The sequence below is a fragment of the Vipera berus genome (genome assembly GCF_964194415.1).
Source record: "Vipera berus genome assembly, chromosome: 2".
NCBI lineage: Eukaryota > Metazoa > Chordata > Lepidosauria > Squamata > Viperidae > Vipera > Vipera berus.
Window position 1 is genome coordinate 32,875,457 of NC_138203.1, and position 22,595 is coordinate 32,898,051.

Consider the following 22,595-nt stretch of genomic DNA (forward strand, 5'->3'; position numbering starts at 1 on the left):
CTTGGAGTACAAAATGAAGCAGGGCACAGGCTGATAGAATTTTGTCAAGAGAATACGATGGTCATAGCAAACACTCTTTTCCAACAACCCAAGAGACGGCTTTACACATGGACATCACCAGATGGTCAACACAGAAATCAGATTGACTATATGCTCTGCAGCCAAAGATGGAGAAGCTCTATACAGTCAGTAAAAACAAGACCAGGAGCTGACTGTGGCTCAGACCATGAGCTTCTTGTTGCAAAGTTTAGGCTTAAACTGAAGAAAGTAGGGAAAAGCGCTAGGCCAGTCAGGTATGAATTAAATCATATCCCTGTTGAATATACAGTAGAGGTGACAAATAGATTTAAGGAATTAGATCTGATAGACAGAGTGCCTGAAGAACTATGGACAGAGGTTTGCAACACTGTACAAGAGGTAGCAACCAAAACCATCCCAAAGAAAAAGAAATGCAAGAAAGCAAAATGGCTGTCTGAGGAAGCTTTGCAAATAGCTGAGGAAAGGAGGGAAGTGAAAGGCAAGGGAGAAAAAGAAAGATATGCCCAATTAAATGCAGAATTCCAAAGAATAGCTAGAAGAGATAAGAATGCCTTCTTAAATGAACAATGCAAAGAAATAGAAGAAAACAATAGAATAGGGAGGACCAGAGATCTTTTCAAGAAAATTGGAGAGATGAAAGGAACGTTTCATGCAAAAATGGGCATGATAAAGGACCAAAATGGCAGGGACCTAACAGAGGCAGAAGAGATTAAGAAGAGGTGGCAAAATTACACAGAAGAACTATACAAGAATGAGCTTAACGTCCCTGATAATCACAATGAGGTGGTCACTGACCTCGAGCCAGACATCCTAGAATGTGAAGTGAAGTGGGCCTTAGAAAAGCTGAGCAACAACAAAGCTAGTGGAGGTGACAGTATCCCAGCTGAGCTATTCAAAATCTTAAAAGACGATGCAGTAAAAGTGCTACACTCAATTTGCCAGCAAATTTGGAAAACTCAACAGTGGCCACAGGATTGGAAAAGATCAGTTTACATTCCAATTCCAAAGAAAGGCAGTGCCAAAGAATGTTCAAACTATCGCACCATTGCACTCATTTCTCATGCTAGTAAAGTTATGCTTAAAATTCTACAAGCTAGACTCCAGCAGTATGTGGATCGAGAACTACCAGAAGTACAGGCAGGATTTCGAAGAGGCAGAGGAACCAGAGATCAAATTGCCAACATACGCTGGATCATGGAGAAAGCTAGAGAGTTCCAGAAAAACATCTACTTCTGCTTCATTGACTATGCTAAAGCCTTTGATTGTGTGGATCATAACAAACTCTTGCAAGTCCTTAAAGAGATGGGTGTACCAGACCATCTTATTTGTCTCTTGAGAAATCTATATCCGGGCCAAGAAGCAACAGTGAGAACTGGACACAGAACCCCTGATTGGTTCAAAATTGGGAAAGGAGTCTGGCAAGGCTGTATACTGTCGCCTTGCCTATTTAACTTATATGCAGAGCACATCATGAGAAAGGCAGGGCTAGATGAATCAAAAGTTGGAATTAAGATTGCCGGAAGAAACATCAACAACCTAAGATATGCAGATGATACCACTCTAATGGCAGAAAGTGAAGAAGAACTAAAGAGCCTCTTGTTGCGTGTGAAGAAGGAGAGTGCAAAACTTGGGTTGAAACTAAACATTAAGAAAACCAAGATCATGGCATCTGGCCCTCTCAATTCCTGGCAAATAGATGGGGAAGAAATGGAGGTAGTGACAGATTTTATTTTCCTGGGCTCCAAGATCACTACAGATGGGGACTGTAGCCAAGAAATTAAAAGACGCTTGTTCCTTGGGAGGAAAGCCATGGCAAATCTAGACAGCACACTAAAAAGCAGAGATATCACCCTGTCAACAAAAGTGCGTATAGTCAAGGCTATGGTCTTCCCAGTTGCAATGTATGGCAGTGAAAGCTGGACCATAAGAAAGGCTGAGCGCCAAAGAATTGAAGCCTTTGAACTCTGGTGCTGGAGAAGACTCCTGCGAGTTCCTTGGACTGCAAGGCGATCAAACCGGTCAGTCCTAGAGGAGATCAACCCTGACTGCTCTTTAGAAGGCCAGATCCTGAAGCTAAAACTCAAATACTTTGGCCACCTAATGAGAAGGAAGGACTCACTGGAGAAGAGCCTAATGCTGGGAAAGATTGAGGGCAATAGAAGAAGGGGACGACAGAGAATGAGGTGGCTGGATGGAGTCACTGAAGCAGTAGGCGTGAGCTTAGATGGACTCCAGAAGATGGTAGAGGACAGGAAGGCCTGGAGGAACATTGTCCATAGGGTCGCGATGGGTCGGACACGACTTCGCAACTAACAACAACAACAACAATGGGAAAAAAGGCTTCTTTTAAGAGGACACATAACTTTGATGGCAATCTCAATGAATAATACTATTTCTGATGTGACTTGCCCTAAATAAGAACAAACAGTCACAGAGTCAATATACAAACCTTTGAAGAAATTTCAGAGGAACACAATGAAAGAAATGTAACATTAAAAGTGTATCACATATTCTTTATTTCTGTTTTGACTTGAAAAATATCTATGTTCATGTCATAACTGTAGCCTCCACCAACCACTCTATATAATACTCTCCCCTTTCGACGAGAGGAGCGGCACTTAAATCTAATAAAAAAATAAAATAGGCATGCACAAATGATAGCTGCACCTCAGGAACAGTATTGTTTAAAAGTAAGCAATGTCATAATTAATAGAAATAATATCTATATAAATAGGATTTGAAGCTGTTGGATTTGCAACAATTGTTCATGCCTTTGTGGCATCACAACTTGAGTATTGTAATACGCTCTTGATAAAGATACTCTTGAAATATGTCTGGAAAATGGCTGCTGCAAATTATGGCAGTTAGGCTACTAACCATGTCCAATACTAAGTAAGCTATGCCCATGATGAAAAGCCTACACGGACTGCAATTATTTCCAGGCATAATTTCAGGATTTGTGTTAACTTTAAATGCTCAGTACACCTTGCAATGTGTGATCATCTGAAGGACTGTATCTCTTAGCACAGATGCCAAAATCTTCAGGAGATGCATTTGAAATGCTTTTAGCCACCAAATTGACAGGTACAGTACGCCCGAAAGGACATCCTAATGAGAATGGGCAAGGTTTTATTAGTCCAAAGAAAAGAGACATTGCAACAAAAGACAGGGGAGAATGCAGTCTAACTATATATAGAATCTCCATTTATCAAGTCCACCAGCAATTTCCCTTCCTAAAATATAAGTGGATAAATGATACATGAAAAGAAACTCAAGATCCTGCAGGTCAGGTGAAATTATAATCCATCCTTCCACTCTGTGAAAGAGGAGAAGAAATAGATATAAGAATACTGCAAGTGAAAGATTCGCTCTGCAAATGGTATCAATGGAAGATATTTTCTTTCTGGCATATGGCGTGAGTTATCCAGGTGATGAGTTTGCTGGCATGAAATGGGTTGCATTTCATAAGGACAGATAAATATGTGTTTGCCAGAACAAGCTCAAAGCTTGATTAGAGTTGAAACAAAATCCTGAAATAAGGACCTTGGATGAACATTTGTATATTGTAGAATGTGGGAGTGTTTGTGAAACTAAGCTTTTAAAACCATTTTGTGGAAGAAGCCAGAAAGAACATTGACCTACAAAGTTCATTGGCCCATACAGTGCATAACCTCTATGAGTATGAGTTCATTTTGTTTATTTCCCATACTCTGATCTAAAAATCAGAGTATGGAAAATAAACAAGATGAGCTTGAGTTCTCCATTCAGAAATTCACGTGTGATTCATTAGGTATAACAGAAATCTAATGGCATAATTCCGATTGTTAAAATATAGCAACCAAAGGATGCAATTCGTTGAAAAGTAAAATTAGAAAACATTATGTTGTATGTTAAACAGTATCTATTTTTGCTTAGAAATCCAAACTAATGGACTTAGTAATGTTGTAGAGATCAGCTTAGCTTGGTAAATATAAATGAAGGAACAAATAAAACACTGTCTTTGGTGTCTACTATACCCAACATTAAGAAACTAAACATTAAGAAAACCAAGATCATGGCATACGGCCCTCTCAATTCCTGGCAAATAGATGGGGAAGAAGTGGAGGTAGTGACAGATTTTATTTTCCTGGGCTCCAAGTTCACTGCAGATGGGGACTGTAGCCAAGAAATTAAAAGACGCTTGTTCCTTGGGAGGAAAGCCATGGCAAATCTAGACAGCACACTAAAAAGCAGAGACATCACCCTGTCAACAAAAGTGCGTATATTCAAGGCTATGGTCTTCCCAGTTGCAATGTATGGCAGTGAAAGCTGGACCATAAAAAAGGCTGAGCGCCAAAGAATTGAAGCCTTTGAACTCTGGTGCTGGAGAAGACTCCTGCGAGTCCCTTGGACTGCAAGGCGATCAAACCGGTCAGTCCTAGAAGAGATCAGCCCTGACTGCTCTTTAGAAGGCCAGATACTGAAGCTTAAACTCAAATACTTTGGCCACCTAATGAGAAGGAAGGACTCACTGGAGAAGAGCCTAATGCTGGGAAAGATTGAGGGCAACAGAAGAAGGGCACGACAGAGAATGAGGTGGCTGGATGGAGTCACTGAAGCAGTAGGCGTGAGCTTAAATGGACTCCAGAAGATGGTAGAGGACAGGAAGGCCTGGAGGAACGTTGTCCATAGGGTCACGATGGGTCGGACACGACTTCGCAACTAACAAATACCCAACACATTCAAGCAAAAGATGAACATTTATTAATTTATTGACCATATGCAAAAAAGGTAAAGAATTACAGATTGCAGAATTAGATAACAAAAATACTGTTATGTTTTATTAATTGATAAGTGTGATATTTTTAATTTACTTTTCTATTTATGATATGAACATTACTTATAAAGTATTATGTTTAGAAGGAAAGAAGGATATTTATCAGATAGGGAAGGAGGGAGTCTCAGTTTCTTTCCTCCTTGACAAACAACAGTTCAGGTTAATCACTGAGGCGTAATTCAATAATTATGTTAACGTCCATTCTTCGTTATGCTTATCTTTTTTCCTGCTGCTTATGAAATATACTGCACAGGCAAATGATGGCAGGGGACTTTGTCTGAACAAGTTGGTTATCCTTGTTGCTACTCTGATGACAAGTGTACAAACATGCAAGGAAGATAAGAAAGAAATTTCAGTTGGTAGGGAACAGCGTATATGATTCATGCCAGTGGAGGATGAGATGGTTCTCAGCAGGGGTAAGCAACCTTGTGGGTTCAGTGGACAGACATAGAATGTTAGAGCCTATACACATTTTCATCAAATGTTTAGGTGGGATGGCCAGCCACAAAATATCAGTTTGCTACATGCAATTGTTTCTTCACCCTACATTTTAGTTAACTGAGTACATTGACCCTTCCTATCGGATCCAAAAGCATTGGGTGCTAGAGATTCGGGGGAGGGGGTTTCTTTTACACCAGGCACTTTCCCTTTTTGAGGAAATAAAAGTCAGTTTTATATTACTTTTTACTTAGAGTCATTTGGGATTCCAGTAGATAATGTGTTGTCTACCCCTGATTTCATACGAGTTTACCTCTATACAGTGCTTTTTTTGTAAAAGAAAAAGGTGCCGGAACTCACACATGTCATACAACCTGTCTTGCCTACCCTACAAGGTTCCATCCAAAAAAGGTGCCAGAACTCCGTTCTGGGTGTTCTATGACAAAAAAGCCCTGCCTCTATACTATAGCATTGTGTTACAGAGTTTTAGTAGCTCCCACAGCGAGGGTCTTCTCAGGGTACCGCCGGTTAAAGATTGCCGGTGGACAACACCCAGGGATAGGGCCTTCTCAGTGGGTGCGCCTGCCCTTTGGAACCAGCTGCCAGTGGAGCTGAGGACTGCCCCCGACCTCCGTTCATTCCGCCGGGACCTGAAGACCTGGCTCTTCGAGCTCTCTGGCCCAGGCTGAGAATTTTAATTTTAATTTTAATTTTAATTTTAACTGGGGTTTTATTTGTTCAGGGATGGATATAATTTTTTAAACTGTTTTTAACTTTTGTATTTTTTGTTTTAATCACCCTGTAAACCGCCCTGAGTCCTTCGGGAAAGGGCGGTATATAAATATAATAAATAAATAAATAAATAAATAAATAAATAAATAAATAAATAAATAAATAATGATCCCATTCAGAGTAAAAGCCCCTCAACACACACACACACACACACACACACACACACACACAGACACACACACCGTCACAATTCCTTTTTTTTTTCTTCTCTCTCTCCCTTAGGTTGTCCTATAGGCTTTCACAACACCTCCTGATGCTCTCTTCAGTTATCTTGAGCTGAAGTTTCTTCACTTCTTCTTATCCTACTGGGAAATTTCCTAAGTCTTAGTTTCTTTTCTATTTCCCTTTCACTATATTAGCTCTTTTCCAGATAGCTCGTAAATGTGTCTGATGAATAATGATGGCTGGTGGCTGGAGAGAATGTTTCCTGCTGAAGCATTCTCAGAAAAAAAAATCCAATTCAGAGAGAAAAATAGTGGTGTATGTAATAAGACATAAATGTCATCAGAGTAGTTTGTACACATAAGTATGTGAGGGGAGAGGTCAACAAATATATCAGTAAGTATAGTTTTAAATTACATCATATGGAGCCAATAAATCCAATATTTTTGCAGGACCATATGGTATACTACAAAAACAGGAAGATACATATGCTAAAAAGATGGAACTAAAAGTTAGAACGGAGACTGATTTTTAAAAGTAACATCAATTGCTTAAAGGCTAGCTAAAGCTTTGTTGTTTCAGAAAAAAAAACAGAATGTAAGCTTAACGGAACAAACCTCACCTATCAAGATGTTCCAAAAACAGATAACTAAGTAAAATAGTACATTTTCAAGAATGAAATTGAGCAAGATATCTGAGGTTTAAATCATTTAGTGGTAATCCTCAACTTACAACCATTATTTTAGCTACTATTCCAAGTTACAATACTGATTTTTTAAAAAGTGACTTATGATTTGTCCTCTCCCATTTACAACTGTTGCAGCATCCCTAAGGTCACATGATCAAAATTTGGATGCTTGGCAACTAGCATGTATTTATGATAGTGGCAGCATCCCAGGGACATGTCATTGCCATTTGCAACCCTCCCAGCAGTGTTCTAACAAACTAAGTCAAGCCAGATTTGCTTAATGACCATGTGATTCACTTAAAACACCAGTGATTCATTTAATAACCATGGCAAAAAGGTAATAAAATTGGGCACAAGTCACTTAATAACTGCCTTGTTTAGTAACAGAAGCTGTGATGCTAAATCAATGATTCCTCATGTGGCATATTTTTTAAAAATATTCTTTTTTTAAAAAAATTCCCCAAAAACTGCCTCTTTTACACAGTCCAACAAACTGCTAGGAAAGATATGATCCTCCTTCTTAACCCTACCACCCAGCCTTGTTTTCTCTTTACATAGTGATTGTGAAGGCAAAATGCCAAACAATTCCTTGGTTTCTTTTCCAATCAGCAATCAGTGGCTTTTCTTGGTCTCTTTTACAGGAAATCATGCCCAGGCTTGTAGAATTGTATTTGTCAGTATCTTTTCACCTCCTTACATCTAGCCAGCAATAATACATCTATAACTTAGCTGTTTATTTATGAACTAAAATGTGGAGGAGCTGAAGGAGCCACAGTTGTCACATGCAACAAATGCTTGCATGGCAACATGAGTGTCATGTTGACATGAAGGTTGATAAACCAATTGTTATTAGCCTAAGCAATCTACAATAACTTTAACATACCCTATTAAATCCTGCATGGAGAAGTGGGAGAACAGAAGCTTCTTCCTGACCTGCAGATCTACAGAAATACAAAATATATTATCAGTCAATAGAGTCAATGTATATGGTTGCTAAGAGTTGACACCAACTTGATGGCACAGTATCAATCGTTCAAGGGACTGAAAAATCCTTTTTGTGGCTGTATTTTTTTTGGGGGGGTTAAGGTCTCTATGGACTACAGAAGGAATAACAGAACTGTAGTAACATCATCAGAGAGAACAAGATTGAAATGTTTGTTTTTTCTTTCCTTGATATTTTTAAAAAAATCAGAATAGGTGTGTCAGGCCTTTGTTGTTGTTTTTTTAACCCTACATTTGCTGCCAAATTTTGCAAAAATCATTCTGAGAAGCTCTGGAGGCCGCAGGAAAAAACATGGGACATGGAGAGACACCTTTCCTTATTGCCAAAGAAACAGTCATGTTGAACTCACAAATAATAAATCATGATGGATGTATTTACTATTGTTCTTTCAGCTTCCCAACTATTGTGAATTTTATAGAATTTGGTCTTTTTATGTGTTACTAAAAATTCAATGAAGCTGTAGTTTGCATGGTGTTTGATGGTAAAACTCGATGGTGCAGTGGTTAGAATGTAGTACTGCAGGCTACTTCTGCTGACTGCCAGCTGCCAGCAGTTCAGCAGCTTGAGTCTCACTGGCTCAAGGTTGACTTAGCCTTTCATCCTTCCAGGGTTAGTAAAATAAGGACCCAGATTGTTGGGGGCAATATGCTGACTCTGTGAACTGCTTAGGGCTATAAAGCACTGTGAAGTGGTATATAAGTCTAAGTGCTATTGCTATTGCTAAAAGATTTTAACTCATCTCTTACTGTCAGAAACTTTGCTGCAAGAGTGAGCTTTAGCTTCATTTGCTCTGATCTCAGTTCATGTGCAAGTCTCCTTCCAGGAGCAATCATGACACGTCCTACTTGTTTCTGAATGAAATTTCAGTCATGTAAAGATTTATATGTTAAAAGAATCTTCTGATGGTGCGGATCATTTTCTAGGCTAAGAAAAAATTGAATTTCAATGACACATTGAGAATGGCAGTCCAGAAAGTATTACCTTTGGCTAGAACAAAGCTAGGTTTTATTATATTTACATTTAATTAAAATCAAATTTAATTATATTTGAGAGCTACATCTTCTTCTGTCTCATTAACCACTGCAATATTGGTGGTCTTCAGTGGACACCATAGGTTTTACAGAGCTGTATGCAGCTGTGAGGCCTCAGCTGAGCCTCTGACATTTACTAAAATGTTCATGACAAACTGCTACTTATTCCTTTCAATATAGCATTTTATTATAATGTTCTACTAAAACTGTCTATTGTGAAAATGGGAGCTTAAATCAATCACAAAACGCTACACCTTAGTCCACAATACCATGAATTTGGATGCAAAGATACTTTATTCACTATATAACTATAACCATTAAAAAAGTATATAAATAAGCATACGTCCCCAAATACTTACATTTGCAAGGTAACAGCTATTATCACAGTATGTTCAGCAGGTTTTGTAGCACGAATTGACCTGGAATGAAGAAATTTCAGGCCATATTTGATTAAACAATTTTATTAACAAAAATTTACCAACCACATATTAAGATGGGATGCATAATTATTTGAATGTCATTCTCTCTCTCTCCCTCTCTCTTTACACAGTGTAAAGAGAGCAAGCAAATCAGATGTTATTTTACCTGTCTCATTGTTCTATTTTATGAAAGGCCAGACCTAGGTTGCTAAAAAAAAAAGCCAGATGAAAATAAATTTTCTGCTAAATTGAAACAAATTCTTGACAAACAAGATTGGATCACATAGAACCAATATACTAAAAGCATGTCTGCAGTTATACAGGCTAATAAGAAGAGAGTCCTTATTAAACTTATATTTTGAATTCTAAATAAATGATATTGGCTGAAACTCTCCCTTATTAGAACTTTAGAAGGATATTGTCTCAGAAGTAATTGAACTAAAACATTATATGGACCTTATGGATGGTGGTCAGCAGTCAGAGAGCGAATATGCAGTTTTGGTTTCTACAAAGCTGGCAAGATCAAGGTTCTACCACAGCTCATGCTGACTGATTATTCATTTATCCCACTCAGCTTATAATAACAAAACAGTGATTTTTGTGACAAGATCCTAAATATGGACCACGTGTCCTTTCCCAAGAAAAGCAATATCAGCCTCATTTTCATCATTCTTCTGCTGTACCCTGAAAAGCTTGAGTGTCAAGATTTTTTACACATGTACCTAATGCTGAAGATACGAGTTTTAGATAGAGCTTAGACACAGTGTTAAAGCAAAACATCTATTGTATCTTTTGCAGTATATGAAGTGGAACAACAAATTACATGTTTGTGCATACTTCAGAATCTATTTTCTAAATTAGAATCTGGAAAAATAGTTAATTGTGCTCCTCTATGCCAGTCCAGCTGACTGTTGCCAATCAGAGTCCCAAAGCATTTTTCCTAGCCAGATTTGACATATTACCTTCAGTTATTAAATATTATAAGATCCACTGTTTTGAACTTTTTTGCCACTATGGTTCTCGTGCAACAGAGGATGTAGGCACTGTCTTATTTTGCAATTTTTACAGAGATGTATGAACCATATATTGAGCTTAGATGGACTCCAGAAGATGGTAGAGGACAGGAAGGCCTGGAGGAACATTGTCCATAGGGTCGCGATGGGTCGGACACGACTTCGCAACTAACAACAACAACATGAACCATATTAAACATGGACCTTCTAAAAGACTTTTCTGGCATAGACGATGAAATATAGATCTCATTCCTCTTATCCCATTGTCAGATCAATATTACATATTTCACAGACGAATTGTGTTTAGCAGTCATGAAAATACACTGTTGGATTTGCCATAGCATAGCAGAATAACTACCAAATATTTGAAACTATTCAGATTACTAATGATGCCAGTGCTATAAATAACATGTGTGGAGATCCAGGGTCCAGAGATAAAAACCTGAATCCCCTTATCTTTTATCAACAGATTAATGTAATTTTTCTCTCTCCCCATAAGTGAATTATTTCTGGTTTTGATTTTACTCTCATGTTTAATTTTCTATGTTACTTTTGTTGCATTTGCATATGTTTCATCCATCTGGTCAGCGATCATCAATAAAATGTACTTTTCTTGTTTATATAGGAATTGAATTTCATAAATGCCTTAATGGATGGATTTTGGAGCATCAGATCATTGACTGCATTGCTGTGTAACTATCTGCAATATAGATACATCTGACCCAACCATCACTAAAAATGGTCAGAGCAACCCAGTTTAGTCATCATAATCTTTACTTTCTCAGCAGGACTCCTGATTTTATTTTTGGTTTATAGACAGCCATCTCTCAGGCATGTGTTTTATTCCACTTTATGCATGTCATTGGAAAAAGAATAAGGAAGAAATGCCATAGTTCCATAGGATTCTGACATATGAAAACATCTTCCTAGGACCTTCACAGAGTGGAAAGTTGCCATGACTCCTGCTGCTTCTTCATATATGTTGCACATGTGACACATGTAAAAAGGGTGCAGCATTTTAATTGTGTAATCACAGCTATCACCTTGATTTTTTTTACCTCTTTCTCACGAATGCCCTATGCAGAGAATTGATAAATCCTTCTCCTTAAAATCTAACTTTTTATATTCCAGAGATTTCACACACTGATTTCATATGAAAGAACATCTCATCATATGACAGTCCTGCTCAATTGTCCAGAAACAGTTTTGCCACTGAAGTTAGGAAGTGAATATAGAAATTGCATAATAGTATTTTCCTATTCTGCCGGGGTCATATGACATACAAGAATAAGTAATTACCTACAGATGGCTTCTGCATCAAAGTGCCTGGGGTTTCGATAATCTATGACAATTATTTCATGATGTTTATCAAGAAAGCATTCAAATGCTGATTCTGGTGTCCGAGCAATGTTACACCTATACCCAGCTTTATTACAAGCCCACCAGAATCCATCACTCTGTTTGTCTTCTTTTGCAAAGATTAACAATACCTATAAAATACAGAGGATAGTTTAAAATTACTATGGATTTAAAACAATAATAATAAAATAAAAATACAATTAAACTAATTTCTTTCACTGTATAGTTTACCCAGTAATGTTTAGTATTAAAAATATATATATTTTAAAAAAATATCCTCAGAGCCCCCAGGGACACATTCACTTTTCAAAAGCAAGAAATAAAAAAACTGTTTTAAACATATTTGAATGTTATTTTTGCTTTTAAATACATAAGCTTTATATTGTTGAAGGGATGTGCATGGGCTTATGAATGTATCTGTAAAGTTTCTATTCTTAACTATGTCCATTTCACTTCTATTAATATCATTATTGGTCCAGAAGATAATGATGCCAGTACCTCCCCCTTTCAGTTCAGTGAATAAAATTATGCTACATCTAGGCTTTCTATCAGTAGACTTCCTTCAACTTCCAGGAGATACCTCCCAAGTATCTTTAAAGGATTCTGTTTGATTCAAAGTAAAAAAGCTCCCTACAAAACACTTTTTTGGAAATGCAGCACTTAATATTTATTGGTAAAGTAAGACAGATAGATTTTTTATTGCCAAATAAGAGAAGTCCTACCTGAATAGGATCTTGTGTCAATCTCATAGGTCCAATTTCTGTCTCAATAGTTGAAGCCTGCTTAAAAAAAAGCAATATGTAAGAATTTGTTTTGTCCCATTGTGAGTCTACAATATTAATGGCATTTCATTGCAATGATCAAACTAATGCATAAAAAAATAATTATTTTCTCTATAGTCCTGGTTTCAAACAGAGCACTGTCATATAAGGTTTTTTTGTGTTAAGCCAGAAGAATGACACTCAGGTCTACTGGATTATTCTTCCCTATTTGCATAGACTTCAGAATTCTGGACTTTCCTGCTAGGGAGCAAAAACTATCAGCCTAGAAAAATTTATCAATGGCTTATTCATTGAGAATTCTGAAACAGGAACTCTTCCTGTTATTCTTAGAACAATTCAGTCAAAATAACATTTTGCTCTTGTAACAAATCAGATTAACTGTTCTTCTGGCAGGAAAAGACTATGGAAGTGATTGGGGCTTGTGATTTCATAAACATATTCTGTCAGAACAGTCTTGCTTATTGTTCCATTCACACAATTTAAATGTCAGGTACAACACTTCAAGTGTAACCTAACAGGCCCTTTCTCTATATAGAAAACTAGTTGTCAGTGTTCAAAGAGATTTTTATTCCAAAGATATGAAGCACCACTATAGTACATCATTTTGATTCTAGATCAGGCATGTCAAACTCATGATGTCACGTGATGTCACGCAACATTTCAGAACTTTTTCCCCATTGCCAGCAATGGGGTGGGTGCAGTTTTAGTGTGACACATCTGGCCCGCGGGCCGGCAGTTTGACATGCCTGCTTCAGATGATTAAAGGAGCCACATCCTTTGGAAAGTTCATACAGCTGCTTCAAAAGCTTCTTGGAATTATTTGCACATTTGTGTATTTAGACAGACAACATTTTTGTTATCACTGCCAATGAAGTGAGGTTACTAGGCACAGACAGTTACCGTATATGAGCTTTAGATGAGCTTGCCCTGCCACAGACATCATACCTGATAGGTTCTTTATTGCCAAGTAATGAAGAACTGCCTGAAGAAACAGTTGCTAGGAGTCATTTATATAGGGATTTATAGGATAACCAGAACTTTTAATTGCAATCAGAAACTTTAATGAAATCTTTAATGAAAAGAAAGACTAGCAGTGACATGACAACAGTGTTCCAATATCTAAGGGGCTGCCACAAAGAAGAGGGGGCCAACCTATTCTTCAAAGCATCTGAAGGCAGGACAAGAAGCAATGGATGGAAACTAATCAAGGAGAGAATCAACCTAGAACTAAGGAGAAATTTCTTGACAATTAGAACAATTAATCCGTGGAACAACCTGCCTCCAGAAGTTTTGGGTGCTCCAATGCTGGAGGTTCTTAAGAAAAGATTGGACAACCATTTGTCTGAAATGGTATAGGGTTTCTTGATTGAGCAGGGGATTGAACTAGAAGATCTCCAAGGTCCCTTCCAACTTTATTATTCTGTTGAACTTACTAGAAAGTGGGGCAACATCTACAAAAGTGTTGTGATGTGACTGTAGCAGCTGTCACTGGCCATGAACTGGGTGGACCAATTTTAGTTTCCAAGTGGTCTTCATGACAGCCCCAAGTAAAGCACACAACATTAGACAATGCTCTATGATAAGGGCATGAATCACTGTTGCAAGGACACGGATTCACCTGATCCATCCTTCAGTATGAATCTAGTTCACCTGAGCTATTTTGGTTGCCGAAAAAATAAAATAATTTTAGTGAAGAGAATTTGAAAAATGCTTTTATGACTGTTTTTTTTATTGAAAAGTTTTTCAATACATTTTATCTTTAACAACCCCTTCCCACCCACCCCTTTCCCCAATTTGATTCCTATAAAAAAATAAACATATAAGCATGCTAATTAAGTAGTCCCTCTTTTTTTTAAAAAAAAGCCCACATTTTAATATCTAATTCCAACTTATGTCTCGGCATGGGGGTTCTTTTATGCCTTCAAGTCAGTGTTGACATCTGGTGACTACAATTTTCTTGGAAAGGTTTTTGTATGTGGTTTGCTGTTGTTTCCTTCCTAGGAGTGAGAGAAAGCGTCTGGCCCAAGGTCACCCAACTGACTTTGTGCCTAAGAAGGGACTAGAACTCCATGTCACCAGGTTTCTGGCCTTAATCACTGCACCAACCTAGCTCTCTATTATTTCATTTAGAATTAGCAGCTCTGGGGTGGTAAAAATCTGGACAAGCATTAAATAGAAATCTGGTAGCCCTAATCTAGTTAACCTTTAAATAAGCATTGATTTGTTTTTGGGATTTGTACTTTGATCTTTTTTTGTTTCTTTCACACACCTCAGAATGATGAAACAAGCATCATGTTGTGATGAAAGCATCATCCCTTGTACATGTTTGTACAATGCCACCACATCTGAAAAGAAGGACAGAACTTGTATTGTACGGCCATGATAGTTGTTTTGTCATCTACCTCATTCCGGCCACCCCTGCAAGCAACCATGCAAGGTACATGTTACGTGAGCACAAAATCTCAAATTCCTGCCATTTTCCAGGACGAAAAACTCCTCCCTGGCATCCTAGAAAGATGCTGCCCATCACTACTGATGATGGTGGAATAGAAATCTGACCTCAGAGTCAGGCAATTCTAAATTTTCTACTTAGATATCCAATTATCTGTTCCTAAGATATAGCCAAATAGTATCATGACGTCCCTTACTCTCCGAGTGTATGCCTCAATCCATGCTACTGATTCATCCATTCCTGCTAAAGAATTTAGAACAAAGAATTGTGAAAGCATTTAGAAGCTAATGACACACAGTGAATAACAAACTGTTTCATTTTCATAATTGATTTAAGAGTTTTGATGTCTTTTCTGTGCAGAGACTTCAAAATATTACACAAATAGCTTCTTATGGCTGGCAGAATCATTTCCAAAACAATTGTTCTTACTGATTTGTTGGAAGCTCTATTTTTTTTTGTTCAACACTACAATTTTCTGGACACTAGAACTACAGTACAGTACCAGGGAAACTAGACATCATGCTCTAATGTAATTGCGGCATTGAATAGTGCTGCATGACTTGTCAGAAGTACATAGCCTATATTATTCGTGACAGAACTAGTAATGAGATTCACCAATATTTCTCCTTCATTGCCATGCCATTGTGCAAACTTCTAAGAGACAAACTAGATATGACAGTGGATGCTATATAATGCTCGAATGACGTACCAAATTTAATAATGAAAGGGGTATGTTGGTAAAGAGCAGCTTTACATCATCACTGACAGCACAAGGCCATTCTCCAAAGCTGAGGGCAATGGTGGTATTAAAGACACTTCTATATTTGCTGCCTGAGGAAGCTCTTTTTATTCTCCCTAAAGGCTGTCAGGGATACCCTGATAGGAACAAAAAGACTTTGAATGACGTCAGCAGGAGTTAAAAGCTCAGTTAACCTCTGGGGTACTGAGGTATCATTTCAGCTGACAGATTCTGGGACCACGTACTGCATGCCTGCAGAATATTTATCCTTGAGCTCTGTATTCTATTTTTGGCACTAACATTATGCTCTCCTGGAGGATTTCTCTTCTGAGAGAGAAGAAAAGCAAGGAATTCAGCCCAAGATACATCTGCAGATCTACAACTTCCAGTGGAATAAGTGCTTTAATTATTCAAAAGGAGGTGGTTCATACAGTCATTGAATTTGTGGTTTTTCCAAGGCTCTGCATGGCTTTAGTATGTGCTATTGTTCTAGATCAGGGCTTTTCAACCAGTGGTACGGGTACCACCTGTGGTACATTGGCACCTGGCAGGTGGTACACAACTATCCTAGAAAAGTGGTAGCGGGGGAGGGGAATGAGCTGAACCAGTGGCAGCACTGCACAAGCCTGAGCAAGAGATGGTTGGAACTGCAGGGCTGTCAGGGCTCAGCGGAAGTGCCAGGATCAGCACCAGGCTCCAGCTGGAGCTCGGTGCTGATCCAGGCACTTCTGCTGAGCCCAGAAGAAGCGCCAATCAGCTGGAATGTTGCAGCATCTCCAGGGTCTTGTGATTTACATTCAGATGCTTGGCAACTGATTCATATTTATGACGGTCACAGTATCCCAGGGTCATGTGAAGTGACCAAAACCTGCTGCAACCACCCAGCAGATGGTTGGGGGAAAAACTGAACACCCCCCCACCCCACCCCCACTACCAGTCCTCAACAGAAATGCTCACAACAATGAAAACCTCGGACAGGAGGAACAGCACCGCCAGGTGGGCAGGCAGGTGTCTTGCTCGGCTGTGGCTTGGGGGGCACTTTTTTCAGTGCCATTGTAACTTCAAACAGTCACTAAGCGAACTGTTGTAAGTTGAGGACTACTGTACTTCATTACTTTTTTCCTTTTTTTTTTGGTCATCAAGTTTTTGACACCTTGCTAGGCGACTGGTGGTACTCGGATGTTGCCATATCCTAAAAGTGGTACAATGGGTGAAAAGGTTGAAAAGCCCTGATCTAGACAGGCAATTAGCTTGAATTAGCATAAGATAGTTTCCAATGTTCCTAGCCACACATTGTAATCTTCACATTACTAAAATGAAATATGTTCACAGAATAGTTTCACTACAATGTGGTTTTATATAAAGAGCTTTTGGCTTGTTGCTTGATTATTAATCCATTCTAATTGGAAGGGGGGCAGGGAAGAGAATACAGCAGAGCAGGAGCAACACATATATCCCAGCATTTAATGAAGATTTCATTTGTCTTGCTATTATTGAAAGAACACTGTATGTTATCCCATTTCTTTATGCTGAAGCCTCTGTCCACAATTCGAAAGCATCCTTAGAAACAGGCAAAGAACACTGGCACAAAATTATCATCAATTTTCAATCAGAAACCTCAGCTGTAGAGATGGTCAATAGTACTAAAGTATCTGGGAGTGCAGATAACTAACAATCTGAATTGGTCTCTCCACACTTCATCCTTAGTGAAGCATGCAAACCAGCGTCTGCATTTCCTGCGTCGGATGAGGAGAGCACATTTTTCTCCTTCTGTCCTGACCACTTTTTACAGAGGCATGATTGAAAGTATTTTAACAAACTGCATCTGGTTTGGTGGCAGCAGTGCTTCAGATAGAAAGTCCATACAGAGAATGGTAAGGACAGCTGAGAAGATCATAGGAAGCTCGCTTCCTGGTATTCAGGATGCTGCTTATAAGCGCTATGTGCTTAGAGCTCATTGTTAGAGACCCCACACGCCCACTTTATGGTCTTTCTGTTGCTCCCCTCTGGGAGGAGGTTTCAAAGCATTTCTAGCAGGACTACCCAATTCTGTAACAGCTTTGTTCCTATGCCATCCATTTGGTAAACTCGCAAAATTTCTTTTTCTCGCCATGTGCATGTATACATAACTCAAACTACTAGACTGTTGTTTCTCTGTGTCATGTAATATTTGTGGGTATGTGCACAATTCTGTATTTATTTATTTTTGTCATATTTATGTAGTGTGTATTGGAGGTGGTGATCCTTTCAGAGCTGTATGCAATGAAATTTCATTTTAATGTATGCCGATTAGTGTACATTCAAAGTGACAATAAAGTTATTATTCTATTCTATTATTCTAGCTATATGCTAATGAAATAAAGTGGTCCCTGTGGAATTTTGCTTGATTAGTCATTGCTGACTTTAGGGTGTGTGTGTGTGTGTGTGTGTGTGTGCTAATCTCCATTTCAAGGCCACTGAGCCAGTGTCAGAAGACATTTCCATGGTCATGTAGCCAGCATGACATCACGGGGCACTGTTACCTTCCCACTGAAGTGGTTACTGTTTATCTACTCACATTTGCATATGCTAGGTTGGCAGGACTTGGAGTGAGGATAGGAGCTCACTCTGTTGCGTAGCACTCGGGTCTCAAACCTGGGCTGGCAGTTTTCCATCTGACAAGCCCAGGGTCTCAACCACTGAGCACCGCACCGCCCACTAGTGAAATAAAAGGGAGTTTAAAATGCATTTTTTTCTTCCATTCAGTTGTGTGTGATTCTTGGAGAGTCCCTGCGTGAGTCCCTGCAGTTTCCTTGGCAAGGTTCTTCAGAAGTGATTTGCCATTGCCTGCTTTCTAGGGCTGAGAGAAAATGACTCGCAGAAAATTACCTAGCTGGTTTTAAGCCCAGGAAGAAAGGACTAGAATTCATGGTCTTCTAGTTTCTAACCTGATGTCTTAACCGCTACATCAAACCAACTCTCTTAAAGTGTTTAACTTTGCTTAGTTTATAGCCTATTGATATTTATTTATTCTATTTCTATAGCTGTATAACTCAACCAGAGCAGCTTACAATTCTAAATTATAAAACAATTAAAAACATTAAAACAGTAACAACATCTACAAAAATAAATAAATACAAACAGCAGCCATGATGATTAATCAGCTAATAGTAAAGCCAGGAACTGGCCCCTTAACACATTGCCAGCCCCAGGCCTGGATATATAGCCAGGTTTTTATTTATTTTATTTATTTTATTTTATTAGATTTATATACCGCCCCTCTCCAAGTACTCGGGGCAGTGTACAGGGCAATTAAAACGCTAACAACACACAAAGTATAAAAATTAAAATAAGATTAAATCAATAGCCCTAAGTAATAAATACATTCTAAAATTTAAAATTTTTAAAATTTAAACTCTAAAATCCAATCCCTCAGTCCAGGCCGGCAAGTTCAAATAGCCAGGTCTTCAGGTCGCAGCGAAATGAGCGAAGGTCGGGAGCCATCCGGAGCTCAACCGGAAGCTGATTCCAGAGGGCAGGTGCGCCCACAGAGAATGCTCTCCCCCTGGGGGCCACCAGTCGACATTCCTTGACCGATGGCACCCTGAGGAGGCCCTCTCTGTGGGAGCACACAGGACGATGGGAGGTTAACGCGGGCAAAAGGTGCTCCCGTAAATAACCCGGACCCATGCCATTTAGGGCTTTATAGGTCATCACCAGCACCTTGAATCTCACTTTATTATGCAATATAAGAAACAGATATAATCTGTATTTCACTCATAGATCTCTAATAATGATCAGTTTGTTATTACTAGTTGCTGCAGTAGTGCATTTTCCCTTAATTTGTATTAATATTAGGATTGTATTCCTACAACTCCAATCTTCATATTTTAGACATAATGTCAGAATATGATAAAAATTAGCAGTTTACATGATAGCACATGCATTAGGAAAGAAAATGTAATGAAAATCAAGGGGCACAGAGAAAAATGGGATTAAAATTAAATATAAAGAAAACAAAATTAATAACAACTGGGATACCAACCACAAGTGACAATGAAGATACTGATGTAGTAGATAGCTTTTGCCTTTTAAGCACGTAAAAATGCGAGTAGAAAAATAGGGACCACTACGGTGGGAAGGTAACAGCGTTCTGTGCGCCTTTGGCGTCTAGTCATGCCGGCCACATGACCACGGAGACGTCCTCAGACAAACGCTGGCTCTTCGGCTTTGAAACAGAGATGAGCACCGGCCCCTAGAGTTGGAAACGACTAGCACGCATATGCGGGGGAACCTTTACCTTTATCAATAGTAAAGACACAGAAATGTACCACAGATTAGCACTTTGTAGAGCCTTAAGGAAGGCCACAGAAAAGACGTTCAGAGATCATGATGTGCCTGTGCATGCAAAGAGCAGAACTGTGCAGCCAATACAGGTAGCCCTTGTAAATTCTTGGCTTACAACCATTTGTTTAATGATCATTCAAAGTTGCAGCAGTACTGAAAAAAGTGACTTCTGACCAGTTTTCACATTTATGACTGTTGCAGCTTCCCCACAGTCATGTGATCACAATTTGGGCTCTTAGCTGCATTGTCCGAGGGTTATGAGATTACCATTTGTAACCTTCCCAGCTGGCTTCCAACAAGCAAAGTCAATGGGGGAGGCAGGATTTGGTTAAGACTGCATAGTTCACTTAATGACTGCAGTGAATCACTTAACAACTGTGGCAAAAAAAAGATCATAAAGATGATAAAATGGGGGGCAAGTCACTTAACTCTTAGTCAAGGACACAGGTGAATTTCTAGCTGTCAGTGAAACTATTGAATAGTTCAAGGCTACAGAATCTCAATAATTCCATTCCTCTTTTGGAGAATACTCTAGTGGTATCGTCCAAAGTACAATAACTTTGTCCTCAGAAATTTGCCTGTAGTGAAAGGATTGTGCACAACAGGAACATTGCTATTGCACAGAAACACTTACTGTATTTTCTGGCGTATAAGACGACTGGGCGTATAAGACGACCCCCCAACTTTTGAGATGATTTTCATGGATTAAAAAGTCGTCTTATACGCCGGAAAATACGGTAGCTCTTCCAAAAACCCTTAATTATAATTATGGAGAGAAAGTGCCCAGTAGCCAGTATTAAATAATCCAGGCTAACTTTGCAAAGAAGATGATGTTTGATTGCTCTTCAGAAGTGGTTTCAAAAAATTGGCACATCATCCAGAACATGAGTGCAATTTGTAAGTTTAATTTTATAACAAATCTTGGACCTGGATTTCAAATACTCCATGTGCTCATTTTGGATTGTTATAATGCACTGAACAAGCATATTCAGACTGCTGAATGTTTAATGTATTTTTCTTCTCCTTTCAGCTGTCATTTGCAAAGTATCATTTTAAGCTCTCTTCAATATTAAAAAGAAACCTTTATTCCACAAAGTAAGAAGTATTAGCCAAACTTAGAAATCCTTTAAGAAATTTCTTTTGCGGTGATCAAATTATCTCATTTTAGTTGTGATGTTATTATAGAAGAGAATGCATTAGCATAAAATGGCATGTTCTTCTTAGCTCATCTTAGATTACAATAAAACAGGGCCAATTTTCAGACTGTTCTTTGCCCAACATTGTTGTTATATAAATGACTTTAATATAAGAACAGAAGGGGGAAAATTGTTCCCCTTTCTCCTTAAAAAAGTACATTCCTAATTTAAGTTATATAACTAATAGCTGAATATATTCACAATGAAAATAACTGACAGCTCCAAAATTCTACTAGAAGCCTTATTTATGGAAGTTTCACAGAAAGCCTTCTCCATTATCTTGAAAGCAAAATGGGATGAGCAAAGCAGTGATTTGTAATCTTCAGTATCCCAAATCTCTTCTCTTTTTTGAGGTCTCCAGAGTTCTGAGACTATTGTTAGAAATCAGTGGTATGACCTTCCCACAGGTGATTCTCCAAAATTTGTGGAAGAGAACACAATAAGGACATATATAACACAGTACATTTTGCTTCATTGCTCTGTCTACTGCTGCCCTCTTATTCTTAGTACACTTGACCACAGAATAGTTTATAAAAAGTTTATCCAGTAACTCAATGGAACTAGCTAGTAGAATCCCATCAGTTGTTGAGGGTTATGCATGCATTTAGCCCAATACTAATGTGTTCTGTCTATAAAAGATGAATTTATATTAAACCTGTGTTGCTTAAAGCTGCTGGCATAGCTATGATTGACAGGTCTGTATCCAGATAGTACCATGTTTCAACGTAATTATGGACTGACTTGAAGGAACCGCACAGAAGACAGATGGCCGTGAACTTGCAAATATAAACTATGAGATTACTGGTTCTTTACAAAGTGACCCACGCGAGAAAAAATAAAAAATATGAAAGGGAGGTGTTTGCATTGTTGTCACTCTTCTTTTAAAAGATGCAATGCTCTCTTTCAACTTTCAACTTGCAGAATGTAGAAGTTGAGGGGAAAAACTTAACAAATTATGTCAACAGAATATAGCAAGTTGCAACCTGACATTTCCATTTTGCAAAGCATTTGAATTTGCATCAGTCTAATCAATGGTTTTATGCTTAGTTGAACTATTATGGAATATATATGCTCTCATATTTATTTGTAGTAGAATACAAGAGGTTCTTACCAATGATGGGTCATATGCTTTTGTCCGCTTACTTGCACAGTGGGAAAATAAGTAGATACAGTTCTGTGCAGCAAGTTGCAACATTTTAACTAGATTTAGATGTTTCCATTTATGTGTTTATATACCGACTATATTTCTTACCCTTCCTCCTTGCCAAGGTATTTATTTATTCATTCATACATGTTATGAATCATTCTTTCTTCTGAAAGAATTGATATAATTTAGCACA

The 22,595-nt window shown here is 38.4% G+C and overlaps 1 protein-coding gene across 1 annotated transcript in view; it reads right to left on the minus strand.

The window, feature by feature from the left end:
• The window catches only part of PDE8B (phosphodiesterase 8B), a 43,835-nt gene extending 31,323 nt beyond the window's left edge, over positions 1 to 12,512 (minus strand). The window contains exons 1-4 of the mRNA XM_081318727.1: positions 12,483 to 12,512; positions 11,701 to 11,891; positions 9,329 to 9,388; positions 7,819 to 7,876 (exon numbers count right to left, since the gene is read on the minus strand). Coding sequence (XP_081174853.1) covers positions 7,819 to 7,876; positions 9,329 to 9,388; positions 11,701 to 11,891; positions 12,483 to 12,509 — 336 coding nt within the window. The 5' untranslated portion in view covers positions 12,510 to 12,512. The remainder of the gene's footprint in view (positions 1 to 7,818; positions 7,877 to 9,328; positions 9,389 to 11,700; positions 11,892 to 12,482) is intronic.
• Between the last annotated feature and the right edge of the window lie 10,083 nt (positions 12,513 to 22,595).